The 19,761-nt window shown below is 44.1% G+C and overlaps 2 protein-coding genes across 22 annotated transcripts in view; one reads left to right on the forward strand and one right to left on the reverse strand.

The window, feature by feature from the left end:
* The window catches only part of CAMSAP1 (calmodulin regulated spectrin associated protein 1), a 33,228-nt gene extending 20,878 nt beyond the window's left edge, over positions 1-12,350 (forward strand). For 6 of the 10 annotated variants that reach the window (XM_086858771.1, XM_086858775.1, XM_086858780.1 and 3 more), the window contains 13 exons: positions 1,818-1,959; positions 2,899-3,038; positions 3,138-3,234; positions 3,635-3,812; positions 4,423-4,517; positions 4,876-4,960; positions 5,327-7,766; positions 8,455-8,591; positions 8,685-8,893; positions 8,979-9,081; positions 9,427-9,542; positions 9,798-9,916; positions 10,177-12,350. In XM_086858771.1, coding sequence (XP_086714897.1) covers positions 1,818-1,959; positions 2,899-3,038; positions 3,138-3,234; positions 3,635-3,812; positions 4,423-4,517; positions 4,876-4,960; positions 5,327-7,766; positions 8,455-8,591; positions 8,685-8,893; positions 8,979-9,081; positions 9,427-9,542; positions 9,798-9,916; positions 10,177-10,479 — 4,164 coding nt within the window. In that variant the 3' untranslated portion in view covers positions 10,480-12,350. The remainder of the gene's footprint in view (positions 1-1,817; positions 1,960-2,898; positions 3,039-3,137; positions 3,235-3,634; positions 3,813-4,422; positions 4,518-4,875; positions 4,961-5,326; positions 7,767-8,454; positions 8,592-8,684; positions 8,894-8,978; positions 9,082-9,426; positions 9,543-9,797; positions 9,917-10,176) is intronic. The other 4 variants (XM_086858772.1, XM_086858776.1, XM_086858781.1 and 1 more) reach the window with 1 other exon arrangement.
* Positions 12,351-15,847: 3,497 nt separating this feature from the next.
* KCNT1 (potassium sodium-activated channel subfamily T member 1) overlaps positions 15,848-19,761 on the reverse strand; it is an 81,462-nt gene continuing 77,548 nt past the window's right edge. For 11 of the 12 annotated variants that reach the window (XM_086858787.1, XM_086858783.1, XM_086858785.1 and 8 more), the window contains 2 exons: positions 19,643-19,727; positions 15,848-19,268 (listed from right to left, as the gene is read on the reverse strand). In XM_086858787.1, the coding sequence (XP_086714913.1) occupies positions 19,148-19,268; positions 19,643-19,727 (206 nt within the window). In that variant the 3' untranslated portion in view covers positions 15,848-19,147. The remainder of the gene's footprint in view (positions 19,269-19,642; positions 19,728-19,761) is intronic. The other variant, XR_015278310.1, reaches the window with a different exon arrangement.

Raw genomic sequence — 19,761 nt, forward strand, 5'->3', positions numbered from 1 at the left:
TTTATGGAGCTTTTCACCAAAACCAAAAGAAACAAGGAATCTTTACAGATTTTAGTTCTTGGTATTGACTATGGTTGATTTAAATTCCATTTTAGCCTATTGGAAAAAAAATATTTGTATCTACTTTAACTACAGGAAGAATTAAAGCTGAAAAAGAATTTCTGAAGGTTTTTTTTTTTTAATATGCTTACTTTAAGTGGATAAATGCTGACCCTTTCAAGCTAACCACTTTATCTTGGTGTGCACACTTATTCTACCAGACTTAACAACCACATTTCTAGTGCATAATGGATGTTGCTGATGCCTTTGATTTGTTTCTTGTTTGAATAATCACCATCCTGTATCTCACTATTTCTCTCTGTGTAAGCCTGATCTGATGCATGCCCTATCGCACTGCATGCTGGAACCAGTGGAATATGCTCGTGTGGTACAGTATGATTCCCATTCCATTACATCTTCGTGGAGTGCTCCAGGCTGGGGAAAAACCCAATTTGCACCTGGGAAAAGGACAGGAAAAATAGCATTAGCATGCAGAGTTAGCTTTGAGTTCCTTGGGGAAATTAGCATAGCATGTGCAAAATAAAGAGAAGAACCTGGTTCTCATTGCTCCAAGTGATCTTCATTGCTCTGAACAGATTTTTTCACAGCCTGTGCCATTCTAAAGTGACACCTAGGAGCGTGTGTGTGTGTGTGTAGAGCTTTCCCAGGCTGGCTTGGGAAGTGTAGGATGCTGTTGGTAAAACCCAGCTTTCCTCTGATGATTCAATGTGTGATTGGTGTGTCTGCACAGCAGACAAGAGATTCTGTTCAATCCCAGTGCTATCCATGCCCTGAAGTGTCCAAGGGATGTTTTCCCAGCACTGCCAGGTGTTTCTGCCAGGCCCTGCAGTGCATTCTGCTTTTGCTTTCCCACCTGCTTTGCTGCTCAGTTTAGACACAGCCTCCCATAGTGTGTGGATGCTCAGGAAACAGCAACCCTGGAACTTGCAAAACTTGCAAGAAGCAATGCCAAGATTTGTTCTTCAGCTGACTGGCTTTGGCAGCTCTAAATTCCCTGAGGGCTGCGGGGTGGTTTGCACCAGAGCTTGATTTTGATCTGTAGTAAATCAAGGAGAGTTTTACTGGGGATGTCAAGGCCTCCTCCTCTCTATTTTGGAAAAGGCCATGTGTTTTATTTTTGCACAACACCTTTGGTGCACACAGATGTGCCATGTTCTGTTCTCTCTGAGAGAACTTTGCTGTCTGTGGACACGACAGCAAATCCATGGATGTGGGTAAGGTATGAGAGATCACCGGCCCATCACAATAATTCTTACTGTGTTTCATTTTTCCCATGCTTTAAGTGTTTTCATGCAGTTCCCCATGTCTCTTCCTTTGGATCTGCTGCATTCACACATCTGTGTGGAAGGGTTTTGAGTTGAACTGATTATAATAAGCTGAAATGTGTGAATGAAGCGAGGAATCCGGCAGCACGGATTGCTCCTGGGCATCAGGAGATTGAATGGCAGATGAGCAGCCTGCCATAGTGGAAGGTTCCCTGCTCATGGCAGAGGGTTGGGTTAGATGATCTCCAAGGTCCCTCCCAACCCAAACCACTCTAGGATTAAAAGGGAAACACCATTTCCTTCAGGATTGGCTTCCTCAGGGAGAAAAGCACAACTTTGTCAGCTGGGTTTGACTTGGGGCAGCAAGGCAGAAAGGATCCAGTGAAAAGAGTTTTCAGTGCTTAACACAGATTCCTTCTTCTTTGCTTTTTTGGTTTTTTTTTGTCTTTTTGCCTCTTCAGCATGATGTGAGCCCTTTTTTTCTCTCTGTAGGTGCGTTACAGAAGGGACCACCTCTCCAGCAGGCAGTTACCCTATTTCCCTGTGCTGGAAGATCTGATGAAGGATGGTAGCGATGGTGCTGCTCTTCTAGCTGTGATTCACTATTATTGTCCAGAGCAAATGAAACTGGATGGTATGGAATAAAGGTTTTGAGGGGGAAAAAAAAGAATAAAAGACTTCAAGCTTTGGAAGCTGAACTAGAAATACATTAAAAATGCAGCACATTTAATAGATAGTGGAATATGGCAGGTTGGAGCCAGGTCACATATGGAATCTGCATCTGAAAAATAATCTCTCTTGGATCTTGTTTTTTTCTTACTGTATTTAGAAGACTGTGCTCTGTATATTTTGAGCTACAAAAGAATTCTTTATTTTCCAGTTTAGATGATGTGCCTTTCTTTGCTCAAATAACTGAGCTCGGTTTCAATACCATAAAAAAGGAGTACATGTCCACCACTGTTAGCTGATAATTCCCATGTTTTTCTGTAGGAATGCATAACTTGGCATTTTAAAATCTAGCTTTTGAAATGGTTTCTCTCAATCTGCAGAAATTGTCACTCTTGAGCATTGCAAAATTTTAGTTCTCTTCCCCAGAATTTTTTTACTTAATAAATCAATGCCCTTGTTGCATTAACCTCTGCATATCAACATTTTGTAATGGTTTTTAAATTCTCAGATATGTTGTACCTTGCAGAGTTCCTGAGTGTTTTCAGAAGGAACCAGTACTGTGAATCCTAGGAGTAACCCTTTATTATATTCAAATCAAGAAGTCTGGTTTTAATTGCTTTTGTATTTTGTCATTATGTGTGTTCTCTGTAGCCTGTTTATCTTTTTTGTGATAGACAGAATCCCCTGTGGATTCAAAAACAAATGCAGAGCTGAAACTGTTCTCTGTTCTCCTCCTTTTCCTGTCCCTCAGGTACTGAGCAGGTAGAGAAATGTCACAGGTAGCCAGTAAATATCCAGTGCTGCTGTAGAGCCTGTAAAGTTCTTAGTGTTTCTGTGAGGAGGGGGTGGAGGGGTGAGCCCTTGGGACAGTGCCAGAACTTACTCAGCCCTCTCCCCTTCCCAGATATCTGTCTGAAGGAGGTGACATCAATTGCAGACAGCCTCTATAACATTCAGCTTTTGAGAGAATTCTCAAATGAGTACCTAAACAAATGCTTTTACCTCACCTTGGAGGACATGTTGTATGCTCCTTTGGTTTTAAAGGTAAGAAACATAACAAAGGACATATTTTTCAATAAAATGTGGGTAAATCATGGGTGTTTTGTTAATGTGAGGTGTAATTATCCTCTTTTTTTGTTTCAGCCTAATGTCATGGTGTTCATTGCAGAACTCTTCTGGTGGTTTGAGAATGTCAAACCAGACTTTGTACAACCAAGAGATATCCAGGAAATAAAAGATGGTAAGTTTGTAACCACAGATAACTGATAGCACGTTATTCAGAAAATACATTGCAGTGAAACTTGCCTAGTGGTGTTTCCTTGCAACCTTCATTTCTACCCAAGGTTTATTCTTCCTGGGAATCTTTGAAAAGCAGTAAAGTAGAAGGAAAATTAGTCCTACATCCACTTGAGTTCTAATTTTTTGAATGGATAATTTTTGAACAGGTACTTCCTCCCCCCTCTAAACCCACTAATTAATCATTTATTGTAATTCCCATTAAGCTCACCAGAATACAGATATTTTAAATAAAGACTAGACAAAGTTTTTATTCTCCCCTCTGCAATCTGAGAGCTTCCTGTCCTGTTCTGCTCCTTCCTTGGCTACTCTGAGTTGTGTTGATGCTGTCTCTTTGTACCCAGTCAAGGCAGTGATGCAGCAGAAGAGCAGCCGGCCCCCTGTCCCCATTTCCAACGCCACCAAGCGCAGTTTCCTGGCCACTCCTGCCAGCCCAAGCCCAGCAGAGCTGCAGCCCCAAGCCCAGGCAGCCCCTGAGACCTGCAGCAGGTACTACCTGCACCCTGAGGAGCCTGAATACCTGTGAGTCTGTCTTCATGTTGTTCCACCTTCTGTTTCTGCCTCTGTTTGGATAACCTGGGGATTTGTGCTGCTAAATGTTGTCATTTTGCCACAAAGTGAGTGACTTTAGAGTATCTAAAGGGGCTCCAAGAGAGCTGGGCAGGGATTTGCTTGGAGAGAGCTGCTCTTGTGGGAGGTGTCCATGTCCATGGCAGGCCTGGAACTGGATGGTCTTTAAGATCCTTTCCAACTCAAACCATTCTGGGGTTCTGCGAAAACAAACTTCAACATGATCTGATGTGCAGGAAAGTAAATGAGCAGGATTTTCAGCTGACATAAATTTCCTGGTGACTTCTAAGTTATTTCAGCCTTTCCTTTGTCTTGAATTTACTATTTACGTAAGCAACATCTTAAACCTACTGTGTTTAGGAGCTTAATTTCAGGTAATAGCTTTATTTTTGTGTTGTTACATGTGAAAAGCTTCTCTTTAAGGAACTTCTTAAAAATAAATGACATTAAGTTTTAAAGAGGATAAGGGTAACTTACCAGTGTAATTTCACAATTTGATATTTTTTCTGGTTATAGAAGAATAAATTCTTTGTAGTCATTAATTTTTGCTTTTCTGAATTAGTAGCAAAGGAGGAAGCCCTGCCTTCAGCCCTTCCCATCCACTGCTGCCTTTGAGGCAAAAGCAACAAAAATCTTTACAGGGAGAAGACAGCCCTGGTAAGTCTGCCTTGAATTTGCCTTTTAGCAGGCAATGACTGCCAATGTCAATAAAAAAATTAATTAAAATGTAAGTTAATTTCTAGAAATGATTTAAAATTGAATTAACCTGCAGTAACACAAGTGGGTGAGCATGTTGAGTTTGAGTAAATCTTAAAGATCTTTTAAGAAACTTAGTGGATTTTAATCTTTTTCAGGCTTTGACTGTGTCTGTCTGGTGGCAGCTGCAGCAAATCTGTTTTCTGCTGCCATCTGTTGGGGAAGGAGTTGATTCTGTTTCTGTATTTGCTATTAAATGAGGTAAAAGTGCTGGTTTAAAGACCATTTCTAAACTATTATCAATTAAAAACCCTTTCAGGCCATCGGCACCGTTCGAATTCTCTGACCCGCGTTGATGGGCAGCCACGAGGGGCAGTTCTGGCATGGCCAGAGAGGAAACCCAGGTAAGGGAGGCATTTATTTATTACAGCATTGCTTGAGGAAGTGATACTGTGACAATTTGATTGTGGTAATGTGATATCACTGCCCTAGAACTGCACTGACAGTCACTTAATCTTTTGTTCTCTTAATGTGCCCCTTCAGAGCTGACTGATTTTAGATTTGCAATTGAAAATACGTCAGACATGATTTTCAGGAATGCTGGAAATGGAAATGTCTGAAGCTGCTGCTTGGTATTGCTGGTCACTCATGATACAGGATGCATTTTTAAAATACAACAACAATTTTAGCTGTCTGTATCACTGTCTTTATTTTAACAAATTGTACCTTGTCATGCTTAAGTGTCAGTAGATTCTTCTTATCTTTTCTAGGCCTCTGTCTCAGCCAACACCATTTGCCCTTCATCATTCTGCCAGTACTGATGTGGACCCTGGCTCTGGTGACAGCATTAGCCTGGCCAGATCCATCAGCAAGGACAGTCTTGCTTCCAACATTGTCAATGTAACCCCCAAAAATCAGCCCCACCCTCCATCGGTGAAAGCTAACGGCAAGAGCTTGCTGAACAACGTAGAAATGGAGGATGAAGATGAGGAGCTCATTGCAATCATCAGATCTGAAGAAAGGCCAAGCCGTGGTGAGCCTGAGGTGCAGAATGCAGCAGCCAGGGTGCCCAGCATAGTGGCCACCACAGCATGGTCTCCAAAAACAAACAGTGACCCTTCTGACAGCAAACCCGAGAGCTTTTACCTGGAGCCTTTAATGCCTGCGGTCCTGAAACCAGCCAAGGAAAAACAGGTCATCAATAAAGAGGATGAGTGTGGGGAGGGGAAACAGAGGAGTTTTGTAACAAAGAGGTTAAATGAAGGACACTTGTCTTTGATCCGCAAGAAAGCGACGAGCACTCATGGTGAGCATGACCTCAATAGGACTTTTACTCCAATTTCTAGCTCTGATTTCACTCCAGTTGCAGATCCCAGTTCTGCAGATGCAGTGGCCATAGGGGAAGCAGGTGTAGAAGCTTCCAGACCTTTGGCTAGTAGCAGTTTAGATCCTTCCTCTCAGGAGCTGTCCACTGGAGGATTCTTTCTTCATGCTGCTAAACCTGATGATGAGGTAACGAGTAAAGTCAGTGTGAGTTATGGGAAAGGTCTCAACCTGCACATTCAGGATACAGCCTGGACTATGGTGAGACAGGACTCAGAGCCGGATCTCTTGGACATGGAAGATGCTGACCAGGATTTGGTGGTCATGGACAACCATCCTATAGTTACTAAGTACATTGGTGAGGAGGAATCTGCCAAGCTGCAGGAGGATATGAAGGTGAAGGAACACGAGGACAAGGACGATGCCAGCGGCCGCTCCAGCCCCTGCCTGAGCACCATTTCCCAGGTGAGCAGCGTGTCCATGGCCAGCGGCAGTGTCCGCATGACCAGCTTTGCAGAGAGGAAGCTGCAGAGGCTCAACAGCTACGAGACCAAGTCCAGCACGAGCAGTTCCCAAAAAACCACCCCAGATGGGTCAGAAAGCTGCCCAGCACCGCTGACCACGTGGAAACAAAAGCGAGAACAGAGCCCCAGCAGGCAGAACAAAGACAACGTTAATCTTTTAGCTTCGGAGCTGGTGCAGCTCCATATGCAGCTGGAAGAGAAACGCAGGGCCATAGAGGCTCAGAAGAAGAAGATGGAAGCCTTATCAGCAAGGCAGAGACTAAAATTGGGCAAGGCAGCTTTCCTGCATGTTGTTAAAAAAGGGAAATCTCCTGATGGTCCACAGCCCCTTAAACCGGAACATTTTGCTAAAGAATATTCTCGGCACAATGGGGAAGATTTAGATGAAGTTTCTTTGGGTTCCAAGTCTGAGGAGTTTCTCGTGAAAGATGAGGAGAGAGAAGAAATGCTCAGTGATTCTCAAGAAGTAGCAAAAGTAAAAATGCAGGAAAGCCTGGCCTTTGCTGAGCAACACAAGCCAAAAGACCCTGCAGCTATACACGATTTGGAAAAAAGTAAAATTATTTCTGTTGCCCTCCTAGAAGACAATGTGACTGAAGCAGATATAAATGAATGTGATCTTTCTATCGAGAAGCTGAATGAAACAATCAGCACCCTGCAGCAGGCCATCTTAAAGATTTCCCAGCAGCAGGAGCTGCTCATGAAATCTCCAACAGTGCCATCCCCAGGAACCAGAAGTAACTCTCAGGACCAAAAGGTGAAACCTTCGATTCATTTTGTTGAGCCCCTGTCTCCGACTGGAATGAACAGCCTGCGGAAACCGCCGCGCCTCGGCCAGGGAAGGACTCCCCGCCCAGGAAGGCCTTCAGAGCTGAAAGTCCCTAAGGACAGGCAGCAGAGTTCAGCACGTGTTAAAACCCCAACACCCAGCCTAGAAAACCTTCCACATCTGAGACCTTTCCCACCCAATAGCTTGGCAAAGACACCCACGGAAGGGGGACTGGAAAGCAGTCCTGATCATGGAAGTGCTTCCCAGGAGAAGTGTTTCTTTGATACCTATAGACTTCATGATGAGAGCAATCAAAGGGCACTTGTTCTCTCCACCTCCAAAGATGCAAATATTCTGTCTGAAATGAGCAAAGAGGTGAATAACAGCTTCAAAGAAACGGGGTTGAATTCTTCTGATGGCTCAGGAAAAGAAAATGTCCCAGTGGATGAGCCCCTGAGAAGCAAGGCTAATCTCATTGAAGTAGATTTGTCTGATTTAAAAGCTCCAGATGAAGGAGAACTTGAAAACCAGGATAGCTCCACGGATATGATTAGTGAAGGTGATCAGAAGTCTGGTGTGGGTTTTTTCTTCAAGGTAAATGTGTTACCTTTCTCTCTTTGGCTCCTGTTACACACTCACCCAGCATTAGAACTGGTGTTTCCCAGTCTCCTGATGGAGCACAGCCCTCATTGGTTGCAATATTTGGATATAAAAAAGCTGCACTGGAAAACAATTACTTTTGGAAAAAGAGAGAGATCTGCTCTCAAAACATTTAGTGTCTTAATTTGTGCTTAGCAGTGATTATTGTCAATACTGCAAATGTGCTGACATGATGATACTTTCTCTTTTAATTTGTCTTTCAAGAAAGTCAAATTGGTCTCAGGGAATTTAACTTTCAGGGTCTTTGTAGTGTGATTAATTCTGACTGATTGTCACTGCACTGGGATTATTTGTGTTGTCCATCCTGGCCCACATCATAGTTGTATTGTACTTTGCAGGTCTAGAAGGTTTTGTGATGATTAAAGACATTTTAAAACAAGTCAGAGTAAGATGAGCCCCTTTTTTTCTCCTCACAAACTTAAGGGAACACTAAAACTGTCTCTTAATTTTTTCTTGAGCAATAGAAGGTTTTGATTTACACTGACCAATTCTAAAAACGTAAAGATTTCCAAAAGTAATAGTTTTTCTTCAAATTTTCTTGGAATCATCAGCAATCTTGTGATGTCCAGCTTAATATATTGTCCACTATTCCTTAAAATTTCCATCCCTTTGGATTTTGCAGGATGAACAGAAGGCAGAGGATGAGCTGGCCAAAAAACGTGCAGCGTTCCTTCTGAAACAGCAGCGCAAGGCCGAGGAGGCTCGGCTGAGGAAGCAGCAGCTGGAGGCTGAGGTGGAGCAGAAAAGGGATGAAGCTCGGTAATGATGCACAGAAAAAAAAGAATTTATTTTCATTTTAAGATGAGGAAGTTGTTCCACACTGAATTCACTGTTCTTGTGTTCGTTTGGCAGCCGCAAAGCTGAGGAGGACCGGATACGGAAAGAAGAGGAGAAGGCTCGGCGAGAACTCATCAAGCAGGAATATCTAAGGAAAAAACAGCAGCAAATTTTGGAGGAGCAAGGGCTTGGGAAGCCCAAATCCAAGCCCAAAAAACCCAGGCCAAAGTCGGTCCATCGTGAGGAATCTTACAGTGATTCAGGCACGAAGTGTTCTTCCACACGTAAGAATCTGGATTTGTTTGCACTCCCTGAGTTTCAAATCTGCTGTAACCAAATGTGTCTGACATTTCCTCTCCTGTTTTGTAGCTGATAATTTGAGCAGTGCTCAGTCTGGTTCCAGTCTGTCTTTGGCCTCAGCAGCAACAACTGAGCCTGAAAGTGTTCACTCTGGTGGCACTCCCTCGCAGAGGTACAGCCAGGGTCTCTGGGGTTTCTCTGGTCCTGGGGGATGAAACAGTTTTGGGTTTTGGTGCTGTTTGCTTCACCTCACTGGCAGAGGAGCACAGTCAGCACTGCTGAATTCATCTGGTTTATGTGGCTGCCAGCTGCAGTGTTCTGTACAAACTTGCAATTTTGTTTTGTTTTCTCCCAGAGGAGTCAGTTTTGCTTTGATTTCTAGCAAGGAGAATCTGACTGTTCTGGGGAGGATAAAGGAGAATAATCTGTTCCACTCAAGGACAGAAGCATTTATGTCAGATTACAGGCCCAAACCCCAAAATCTTGGCATATAACTTTTTATTTATTTCTCTCCCAGAGTTGAATCAATGGAGTCCTTACCCATTCTGAGCAGAAATCCCAGCAGAAACACAGAGAGAGACTGGGAGAACGCTTCCACAGCATCTTCTATTGCTTCAGTGGCAGAATACACAGGTGCCTGCTCTGTTTCAGTTTAGTTTGCTTTTCTTTAGTTTGTTTTATTCATTTATTATGAATACCAGGTCAGGAAAACCTGTGATGTGTTCTATGTTATTTTTGAGAAGTTGTCAGGTGTATTTTGTTTTGTTTAATAGCTCTAAAAGTAATTCTAGAAAAAGAATGATGTTTTTTTCTTTTTTACACTTTGAATTAAAATCTTAGTCTTCATAAATGTAAGGCAGATAATTTTGATTTGTTTATCTTCTTTAGGTCCAAAATTATTTAAGGAACCCAGCAGCAAATCCAACAAACCTATTATTCACAATGCTATATCCCACTGCTGTCTTGCTGGAAAAGTGAATGAACCACATAAGAACTCAATATTAGAGGTAAATACTGAAATGATTGAAGCACTCTCAATCACATGGGTCTGTGATGCTGATTTCATAATCCCACTGATGCGTTGTGTGAATTCCATTTCCTAAAATGTGGCTGTATAGAGCATTTTTTGCTTTCCACGTGGATCCTGTATTTAGAGTTCCACTTTTAGGTTTATAAAGAGACTGGAAAAATTATGTTAAGAGGAACATCTATTCACCTTAAAGCTTGGCATGTGAACAACCCCTGTTCCTGGTTGTTTTTGCTGCAGGAACTGGAGAAATGTGATGCCAACCACTACATCATCTTGTTCCGCGACGCCGGCTGCCAGTTCCGAGCACTTTACTGCTACTACCCCGACACGGAGGAGATCTACAAGCTGACTGGGACAGGGCCAAAGAGCATCACCAAGAAAATGATTGATAAACTCTATAAGTACAGCTCGGACAGAAAACAGTTTAACGTGATCCCAGCCAAAACCATGTCAGTGAGCGTGGATGCTCTCACCATCCACAACCACTTGTGGCAAGCCAAGCGACCCGCGGTGCCAAAGAAGAGCCAGACTCGGAAATGACACCCAGCTCCTGGGGAGAAGGTTGGCTCAGTGGGATTGCATTGAGAGAAGACATGTTTACCATTTTCCTCCAGTTTGGTATGAAATGTGCAGAACCATAGACATTTTTTAAGAAGCTTCGGGACAGAGAACCGCGGATGCAAGTTCTTGAGGATGAAGGAACGTTGCCAGTGTTTTTTATGAATGATCAATCTGCTGTTACACCCAATGCTAACTACTGTGGCTTTCAGCTGATGAGGGACTGTGCATGTAGCAAGATCTCAAACAAGTGGATTTCCTTTTACTTGAAGCTTTTCATCGGTACAAATTGGGAATAATTTAATTCTCTTTCCTCTCCACCTCATTCCCTCCTTTTTCCTGGTATTCTTAAAAGTTGGCAAGCTCCGAACTTGGGTAGAAGGATTGAACAGATCTTGGGTGAAGTGCTTTGGGTTTGGTTTGGTTTTTTAATCAGTCTTTAGGGAAATCTTCCTTTCAGACCTTTTTGAGGAACTGTTGAATACATCCAGTTGTTGTACTGTACCTACTGCCAACGTAAGTCCAGCTCTCAGATTTCTGAAAAAAAGCCCCAACTTGTGCTGCTCAGAACAGAGTTTACTTGCAGGATCTGTGTCAGATAAGCATTGCAAGGATCGCAAAAGCCAGTCTTTTTCTAAAAAAAAAATATAAAAAATTGTTCACAGATGTAAAGATCTCTGGAATACAATCATGAAGAGGCATAACAGGTGCTACTGGCTGGAATGTGCCTGACTGAAACTTAAGGCAAGCTGAACGGAGCCCAGTGATTACTGATTTCAGTTTCAGGTAGTGTCCTAAAGATTTGTTTGCTTTAATAAAGGTCAATGCTGGTAGGTATAGAACATTTCCACTCTGAGCACGCTACTCCTGTACGATGGTGCACTTAACGATCACAGATTTTAATGTTTTTATTACATCATGAAATGTAATTCTACTTTCTTTGTCCTGTCTTTATTCTGAATGAGCAGCATGCTCTACAATGAAGAGTGTGTTATGTTTTTTTTTATTTTGGGTGATAAATTAATATATATTGATTTGTTTTTCTCATTTGAAAGCAATTTTTAAACAGAGACATTTGCATTTGTTTCAAAAGCCCAAATAAGTCGAATGGCTTGGATTTCTTTTCATGTTGAAATATTAAATCTTGAGTTATGACCTTAAAAGTCTTTGTGTTTTGGCAGATTAAATTTTTGTCTGTGGTAACAGGGTATATTTGCAGTTCCTTTTCTTTTTTTTTTTAACCACTCCCATGTCTCATTCTTGGCCCCAGCTGGTTCCCAAGTAGGTTTCTGTAGCTATTCCCTAATTAATTTAATCTGCTAACGAGCTCCTGCTCCGTGGGTTTGACACTTATTACCTGCAGCTCCTGTAGGTTCTGACTTGGGTTTGCACATGTTTACTTTTCTTTGAAGTGTTACTTGAATTTGTGTCTCTTGAGTGCAGAAGGTCCTGCCCTGTCCTCGAGAGAAACTGAGCTCTAAATCCAGTGTAATTATTGACCTTGGAGATGATGGAAGGTGCAGAGTTATTGTACATAGGGGGAATTAGGGGATGGGATGAAGTGCTGGGTAGGTAGAGTGGAGTGAAGGTCTTCCAGTGCAGTCTCTCCGTGTTTTTCCCCTCCCAGGACTCCCTGACTAGGCTGCTGCAACTTTGTAAATTATGTTAGATAGTTTGCTGCTTGTAAATAATTAAAGGCTTTATGATTTCTAAAGTGCTAAGTATTAAACACCGTCATGAGTGTAACTTTTGTTACCATGCTTTTCATGCTTGTGCTTTATTTCTCACTGTTTGATATTATAAACCATATTTATTTTATGAAACACTGAAATTTAATAAAAATCATTAACTGATTTCTTTTTTATTTCATGTGTACTTTTGTTGGTGTGACACTTCATCCCCTCCAAGAACTAATCCACTTTAAAGATGTGCTGTTCTGTTTGGTAAAGCTTCACCTGCAAGGAGCTGCAATAACTTTGTGCCAAGAGCTTATTTCTCCTGACTGTAGTGGGCAAGAATGGGACCAAAAAGCTCTCAGAAAATTGGGAAATAGTTTAAGGATCCATTTCATCAGATTCTTGAATCTGTCTACTGGAGCTCCTTTCATCTGTGTAGTCACACAGTGACAGAAATTTGGTAATTTTCTAGTTAGTGTTGAGGTTTGGGTTAAATTTATGGAATTCTGAATACAGAGGATTTCTGACTGGTTTTAGTGAGCTCATGTTTAACCCTTCCCTCCCAAGGACAGAAAATCCTGATGTGTGGCACTAACAAGGTGATCTGGACCCTGATGACTCTACTTGTGTCACTTGTAAAAACCCTTGCTTAGAAAATGGGATTTTGTCCTTCCAGAGCACAGTGTAAATACCTGAAATCAGGGAAAAGTGTGGCAATCACCTGTTCCCTCATCCCCAGGGGCTGTGATTCCTGCAGGTAAATGGAATTAATTTGGCAATCTGCAGTTTAAGCTGCTTGTTTGGGTTGGTTTTCCCCAGGATTAGTTGGAGCCAAGGTTGTTCCCTCTTAGCTCTGCCCAAACAAGCAGAACTGCATAAAAACTCCTCCAGCTGCTCCCAGAGGTTCTGGTTGTGCTTCCTTTGAGGAGGAGGAGAAAGTGGGAGCTCTGTCTGTGACCTCTGTTTCTTACTAACCAATCCAAGAATGTGCATCTTTAAAGTGCTTTCAAGTGCAGTTTTGTTTCCTCCAGCCCTGTCCATCAGTCTGTGTGCTCCATGTCTGCATCTGTACTCGGTGTGGTTTTGTCTCATTTTCATCCTGCTCTCAGGTGGGGGAAGAGTTCAAGCCAAAATAATCTGAATTTGGAAAATACTAACTTCAGAAGCTTTCACCTACACTGGAAGGGCTGAGTGTGGCAAGAAAATAAAGCTGATTTTTGTCCCCAAAACTGTTGAGTGTAGAAATCTCTGGAGTTTCTCTTCCTACAGCCAGGGTTTGGGGCTGTTTGAAGTAAGAATGACAGGAATGAGTTCTCAGGACCTGAATTTTCCATTCCTTTTGCTTTTCCCCCCACAAATCCCCAGAACTGATGACTGGAGCAGTGTCAGACCACCCCAAACCCCCTCACTTTCTATTTTATTTAATTTATTGTTTAAATATAGCAATGAATGAGGTGTCTCCTGTTCACTCTGAGCTGTCCTGGGAATTTGTTCCCACCCCTGGGATGGAGCAGTCCTTGTGGATGTGGACTAAGCTGTTATCCATGCTCTGCTTATCCAATTAAGTGGCTTGCAGTTAATTAGAGGGCTAAATGTAATTAATTTTCAGCAGTTGAGGGAGAGGCAGGTGGCTGAGGGGGTGGGTTTGGGGGTCAGGATGTGCCAGACATTCCTGGGATGAGGCTGTGCTGGGATTCTCCAAGGACATCATCCCAAAAAGAAGATTTTGGAGAAATTTGGTACCATTTTACTGCTGTTCATATGCAGAACTGAAGAAATCTGGGGAGTATTTTGGGTTTGGTGGTGTGTGCTTCAGATAAGTGAAACTTTATTATATAAAGTTTTTAAAGGCAGTTCAAAACTGGAATATTTATATGGTCCAATAGAATGAAATGTGTTTTCCACATTGCATTGAAAATTTTTAATTAATTCCGGGTTACCACTCAGACATTGGACTTCTCTCACCATGTAGTAAGTAAAAAATAATTACAGGTTTTTTAAAAAATTTGATATTCTAAAATGAAAATATTTCCCTGAGCTTTCTGTTGCAGGTTTAAGGCTTGGTTTGGTTTTAGAGGGTTTGAAGATTCCTGTGGGCCTAGGAAAAGGTGCATTTTTACTCTTCTGCTCCAAGTGGTAAGTTCAGCTCTTCTTTGAAAAAATTAATCCAGATTTTAAAGGAAAATGCCATTCCAGAACTGGAATTTTATGTCCCTTCCTTCTCCAGCCTGTGCTGAGCACGAGCACGTTCCTGTTGCAAAAACTACAGGGTGGATTTAATTTGCTTGTCTGTGCTAAATAAAAATTCACTTTTATCTTGGTGCTGAAACCCTGTCAGAGTTTCCTGATCCATCCCTCTGAACTTAGTCAGAAATAACACATTTATTGTAGTGGGGGGAAAAGAAAACCTCTGGGGAAGTGTGTGCAGCAGGGATGATGAAATATTCAATATCCAGCATTTGTTAAAATTCAAATGAGGCACTTGAAAGAATGATTTGAAACCCATAAACATCCCCAAATTATTGTGGCATTACCTGGAAATTTTAGCAAAGGAAAACCTCTTTCTTTTGACTCTGTCTTCCAGGGAAAAAACATAAAAACTGAATTTACAGCAAAATTTAAAAACCCTTCCCAGATTTGGTTTCCTTTTTGTTTCCCAGCCACGCTAACCCCATTATTTTTAATGTATATTTCGGTGTTCTAGATTTTTTTTTCTCTGCTGCAAGGGATTTTCAGTGTTAGAAGCTGATTTTCCTCAACTGGGGCAAATATTTGAATGAATTTTGGTTCATTTTGCAGAATTATTTCCTCTTCTTTACTGTGTCTGCTGCTGTGGAAGGTGGAAAAGGAGGAAAAAGTGAAGAATCCACTGCTGGGAAGTGCTGAAATGCCCTTGTGCAGAGCATTAAATCATTTTCTGCAGCCTTGGATGGGTTTTTATTCAGTGAGAGCTGCTCTTGGTGTGTTAAAATTCCCTTATTTTGGGTGTAATCATTGCAATTCGGATGTCCTGGAAGATCAAGAGGATTTTGTTCTCCTTGTACAGATTTGTCTGGTTTAAAGCCAATAATTAAAAAGTAATTTAGCAGGGATTTGGCTTCCTGGTGCCCTTTTACTTCCAACTTCCTCACATACATGTTCAGCCCAGAATTATCTTCCCTATTTAAGGGATATTGTTTGTGTCCTTCTGTGTGATTTTGAATAAATAGATTTTTTACAGTATTTGACTAAAATTCTGAATAAAAACAATCTCTGCTTACCTGCATTTGATGTCCAAGCTAAAACCTTTGTGTGTGAGCATAGCATGCTCTAGAAATGTTGGGACCTTTCCTAAAATTCTTGGAAACTTTGGAGCCAGTGACAAATTTTGGAGTGTTGGGAGGTAGAAGAACATGAACTTTGCTAAACATCATTTAAAAGAACACCCTTAAATTCCTACAAGATTTAATGCATTTATTAAATCGCAGAAATTAGGATTTAATAAATAAATCAAATAATCTTTAAAAGCTCTTCTACCACACCAAACCCTTTGTGCCTGGTGTGCACAAAGAGCTTGAAAATGAAATTAAAATGTTAAAAGTTGGGAAGAGCTCCCTTGAACCTCAGCTTAAACCACACCTTCCCATGGATTGCAAAACAAACTCCAGGAAAAAAAGAAAAATCAGACAGCAGTGTCTCCTGTTGCTGCATGCAGCTCTTTTATTTTCATTTATCTTTACAGAAATGTGAAGCATCTTCACAAGAATTGTACAAAACCCTCTCCCCTTGGCTGGCTGCATCCCAGCAGAGCAGCTCCCGGAATTCGGTCTCCGAGAGGAAAGACGGGAGTTGCTGTTGCTGATAAAAATCCATGCAGGAGCTGAGCTTGGAATAAAAATGTCCTGTTCTATAGAGGTTAAATAAAAAGGGGGATAACAGGAAATAAATATACTCATAACATTGGTTTGAGTAGTTGAGTTTAATGCAGGATATGTGGATTTAGTCCATACTGAGCGTATCAAACCGTTAGTGGACACGGAACATGCGCCGGAGCCGATGCTGGAAAACCCCAAAATATCCCAGCTGTCCTCGTTTCTGCATCCCCCAGGGCCTGCCAGGTCTCTGCATTGGAACACAACTATTTCCTCCAGAAAATGGGATTTTTCCATGCTTGGAAGCAATAACCATTCTCCTCTTCCCACGGAAGCTCCTTGTGCCCCTCTCCCCGCGGGCCCTTTCAGCGATTCTGTCGCTGCATCGACGTTTCCAGGACCATTAGAAAAATAAACTGCTTTTGTTTTTACATTAGTATTGTAACTGAGGCTAAGGAATTAGAAAAATGAACCCTTGGTTCTCAGACTTGCATTGCCCACAGGTGAGTATTTACAGGGTTTTCCCCATCCCATGGGAAGGGAGGCTGGAAATTTACACCAGAGGAGGAACGCCGAGGGTTTGTACACGGAGCTTCCGCTTCAAATGCAGGGATTTTGTACACTGGACAAACAGAAGCATCAAATACAGGAATATCGAGGGCATTTGGACAATATCACAAACCACACAGAGGCTTCAGTCCTTTTGGTGTGTGGTTTCCTCTTGGGATCATTTTCTCCTCGGTTTAGGGGAGCTGTGTGTGCCCGCTGAGGAAGGAGGGACCCAACACCACGGCCAGTGGAGCCTCTGGAACACAGACCCTGGATTTGGCCACACAGCTGACCTGGCTGCTCAGGGCTAGGGGTGAAATTTTAAGTAAATTAAGGGTTTTTAAAAGAAATTTCTTTTTTTTTTTTTTGCCATGGGAGGGTTGACCTGAGGAGCTGTGCTTGCTTTCCCTGCGCTCTCACACACAGCTCACAGCCAAACAAACAAATCATAAAAATTGTATGTTCTCAGTAAATAAATGCAAACAATCACACCTTTCTTTATTTGGGGTCTGGGCTTTTGTTTGTTTGCTGGTTTGGTTTTTTTAACCTGTAATACTGCTTTGTTCCACTCTCCCTTGAAAGGGAAGTGGGGTTTGGAAAATGATCCATAGTACATGCAGACACTTAAAATACATTAACACTCCATGATCTGAGCATCCTGAGGCTTCAAGTTAACACAGAGCCCACGTGTCCTTTTGTACTTCAACCACACCCACTTCTTACCCTACAGCTTCTTTTTCCATTTGAAATGACAGATTTGGCATGTGAAACTACAAAAAGAAATAAATAAAACATGTGCCTGCCTTATCCAAACAAAACTAATCATTAAAAATCCATCAAAACAACTCCAAAAAGCTTTAAAGACAGTTCTGTTTGTGCCCACAGCTCAGCAGGGTGGGAGGGGTGCACCTGTGGTACCTCTCTGAGCCTGGGATGTGCCACCACCTCTCAGGGGCTCCTGCCTGGCACTTCAGGGAAAAACAACAATAAAAAAAAATCAAAGATGGACCCTAAACCTCATCCAGGCACAGCAGGTCCCTCTCAACACCCTCTGGAGGTGACACCAGCCTTGGCACTGGCCCTACCCTGGGCATCTCTGATCTCCCTCTGGGCCACGGGCAGGATGGGCAGCACATCCCCATAGGCTGGGGGCATCTCCCCAGCTCTTTAAAACACATTTTAACAGGTTTTGGCTTGGTTTTTCTTTGTTTCTTTTCTTTGTAAACATTGATTGGGGGTGTATTGGGGAAGTGAATGTTAATGGCAATAAACCATTCAGCTGGGAAGCTGATGGGATTTCATGGCCATGTTGTGCTTTACAAGCTCCTTGCTAAAAAAACAAAACAAACAAAAATCACATTGCAATTGTAAGATATGAACATAGAAAGTTAACGACTCAGTTATTCACTTGGCAGTCAAACAAACCCTTTCCACATCGATGCTGTAGAATGTGCAAAAGTAGATGGAGAACACATCTGGAGGTGGTGCCAGGTTTGGGGGTTTGTGCACCTCTGCCACAGGGGAAGCCACGGGGACAGGGGGTCCAGAGTCAGGGCAGGCTGGAGCTGCCAGGGGGCCCTGGGGGACAGGGGGGGACAGGCAGAACCCGCTGCCTTAACGGTGTGACCGAGCCGTGGGGAGGGGAAGGACAGCAGGTCCTGGCCAGGACAGACAGGGCTTGGACCCCAGACTGCCCTGGCTGGAGTGGAGACACCAAAGCAGCACATGCAGGTGTGTTGGCCCAGCCCAAGCATGCCCGAATCCCCCAGGCAGCTCAGCCCCAGCGGCAGCACAGGGGACACAAAGCCAGGGCTCGGGGACACTGCCACAGAGCTGGCCCAGCGCCCCTGGGCTTGGCGTGGTTTGGTTTGTGAGATGCCAGGAGGTGCTGGGGGCAGAGCAGCCCCTGCCATGGCACCGTGGGGGCTGCAGCTCACTGTCCCCTCTGTCCCGCTGTCCCCTCGGTCCTGCTGTCCCCTCTGTCCCCTCATCCTGCTGTCACACGGCCACCAGAGTCCTTCCCCAGCACCCAGCGTGGCCACCCAGAACAGAAACCCAGCAGAGGATGAAGAAGATGAGTTGGGTGAGAGAGCAGAAGTTTGGGTGCCCTGGGGGACACCTGGTGAAGGAGGAGGAGGAAGAGGAGCAGGGTGGGACACCTGGTGAAGGAGGAGGAGGAAGAGGAGCAGGGTTTCGGTGCAGTTTCACTCTCGTCTTTACCGGCTCCATAAATCCAACCAACCTGCACCGTCCGGGGCGGCACCAACCCCAGCCCCGCTCCCCCGGGGTCATCGGCGTCTGGGCTCAGCCACGTCCCACCAGCACCAGCGGAGACTTTCTCACTAGTTGCGGTATCGGTATAAAAAGTTAAAATCCCCGGGGCGCAGGGCCAGCGGCTGTGGGTGAGTCCGGCTGTGCCGCCGCTCCCGGGGCTCCGGGCACCCCTCCCGGGCCCGGGGCCAGGCTGGGCATCGCCTTCCTCCGGGGCACCGCGGGCAGGGCCCCTTCCCCCGGGGCTGCTCCGTGCTCCGCTCCCGCGGCGCTCCCGGGGCTCGCCCGGGGCTCGGCGGCTGCTCACAGCTGGGTCTCGTCGCGCGTTTCGGGGTTGCCGGAGCCCAGCTTGTTGCTGCAGCTGCTCTTGCGGCTGTGGCCGTCGTTGGCCACGTGTGCCAGAGGGTCGGAGCGGATCAGGTACCTGCGGGACACGGACACAGCCCGGTCACTCTGCCGGACCCCCCGAACCGAGGCCGCGACACGCGGGGCTGTCTGTGCTGGCTGCAGAGCTTGTTTGAATGAGAGGTGTTAAATAACAAGAGGTGTTCGGGTAAATGCCATGAAAGAATATTATAAATGATCAGGAGATGTTCCTCGGCTGCTCAGTGGAGCCAAAGGAAAATCCCACGCCGGCCATGGGAGCTGGGACGGGGCTGGGGGGGTTCGGGAGCTGCTCAGGGACACAGGGAGGGGGAATGGCCTGGGAAAGAGACAAAACCCGAGGGCTTTTCTGTGAAATGATGGGAAGCAATGGGATGGGCGCAGCTGGTGGCACCGGGGGGAGGTAACACCTACACGATGTCACTGAGCTCCAGCCGCGTGTCCGGGGGGGGGTTGATCAGGACGTAGGACAAGGTGTTCTGGTGGTCGTTCATCTCATCTGCAAGAGGAGGGACAGGGCTGGTGAGGGAGGG

This window comes from Cyanistes caeruleus, chromosome 20 (assembly GCF_971803275.1).
Source record: "Cyanistes caeruleus chromosome 20, bCyaCae1.hap1.1, whole genome shotgun sequence".
In the NCBI taxonomy this organism is placed as follows: Eukaryota; Metazoa; Chordata; class Aves; order Passeriformes; family Paridae; genus Cyanistes; species Cyanistes caeruleus.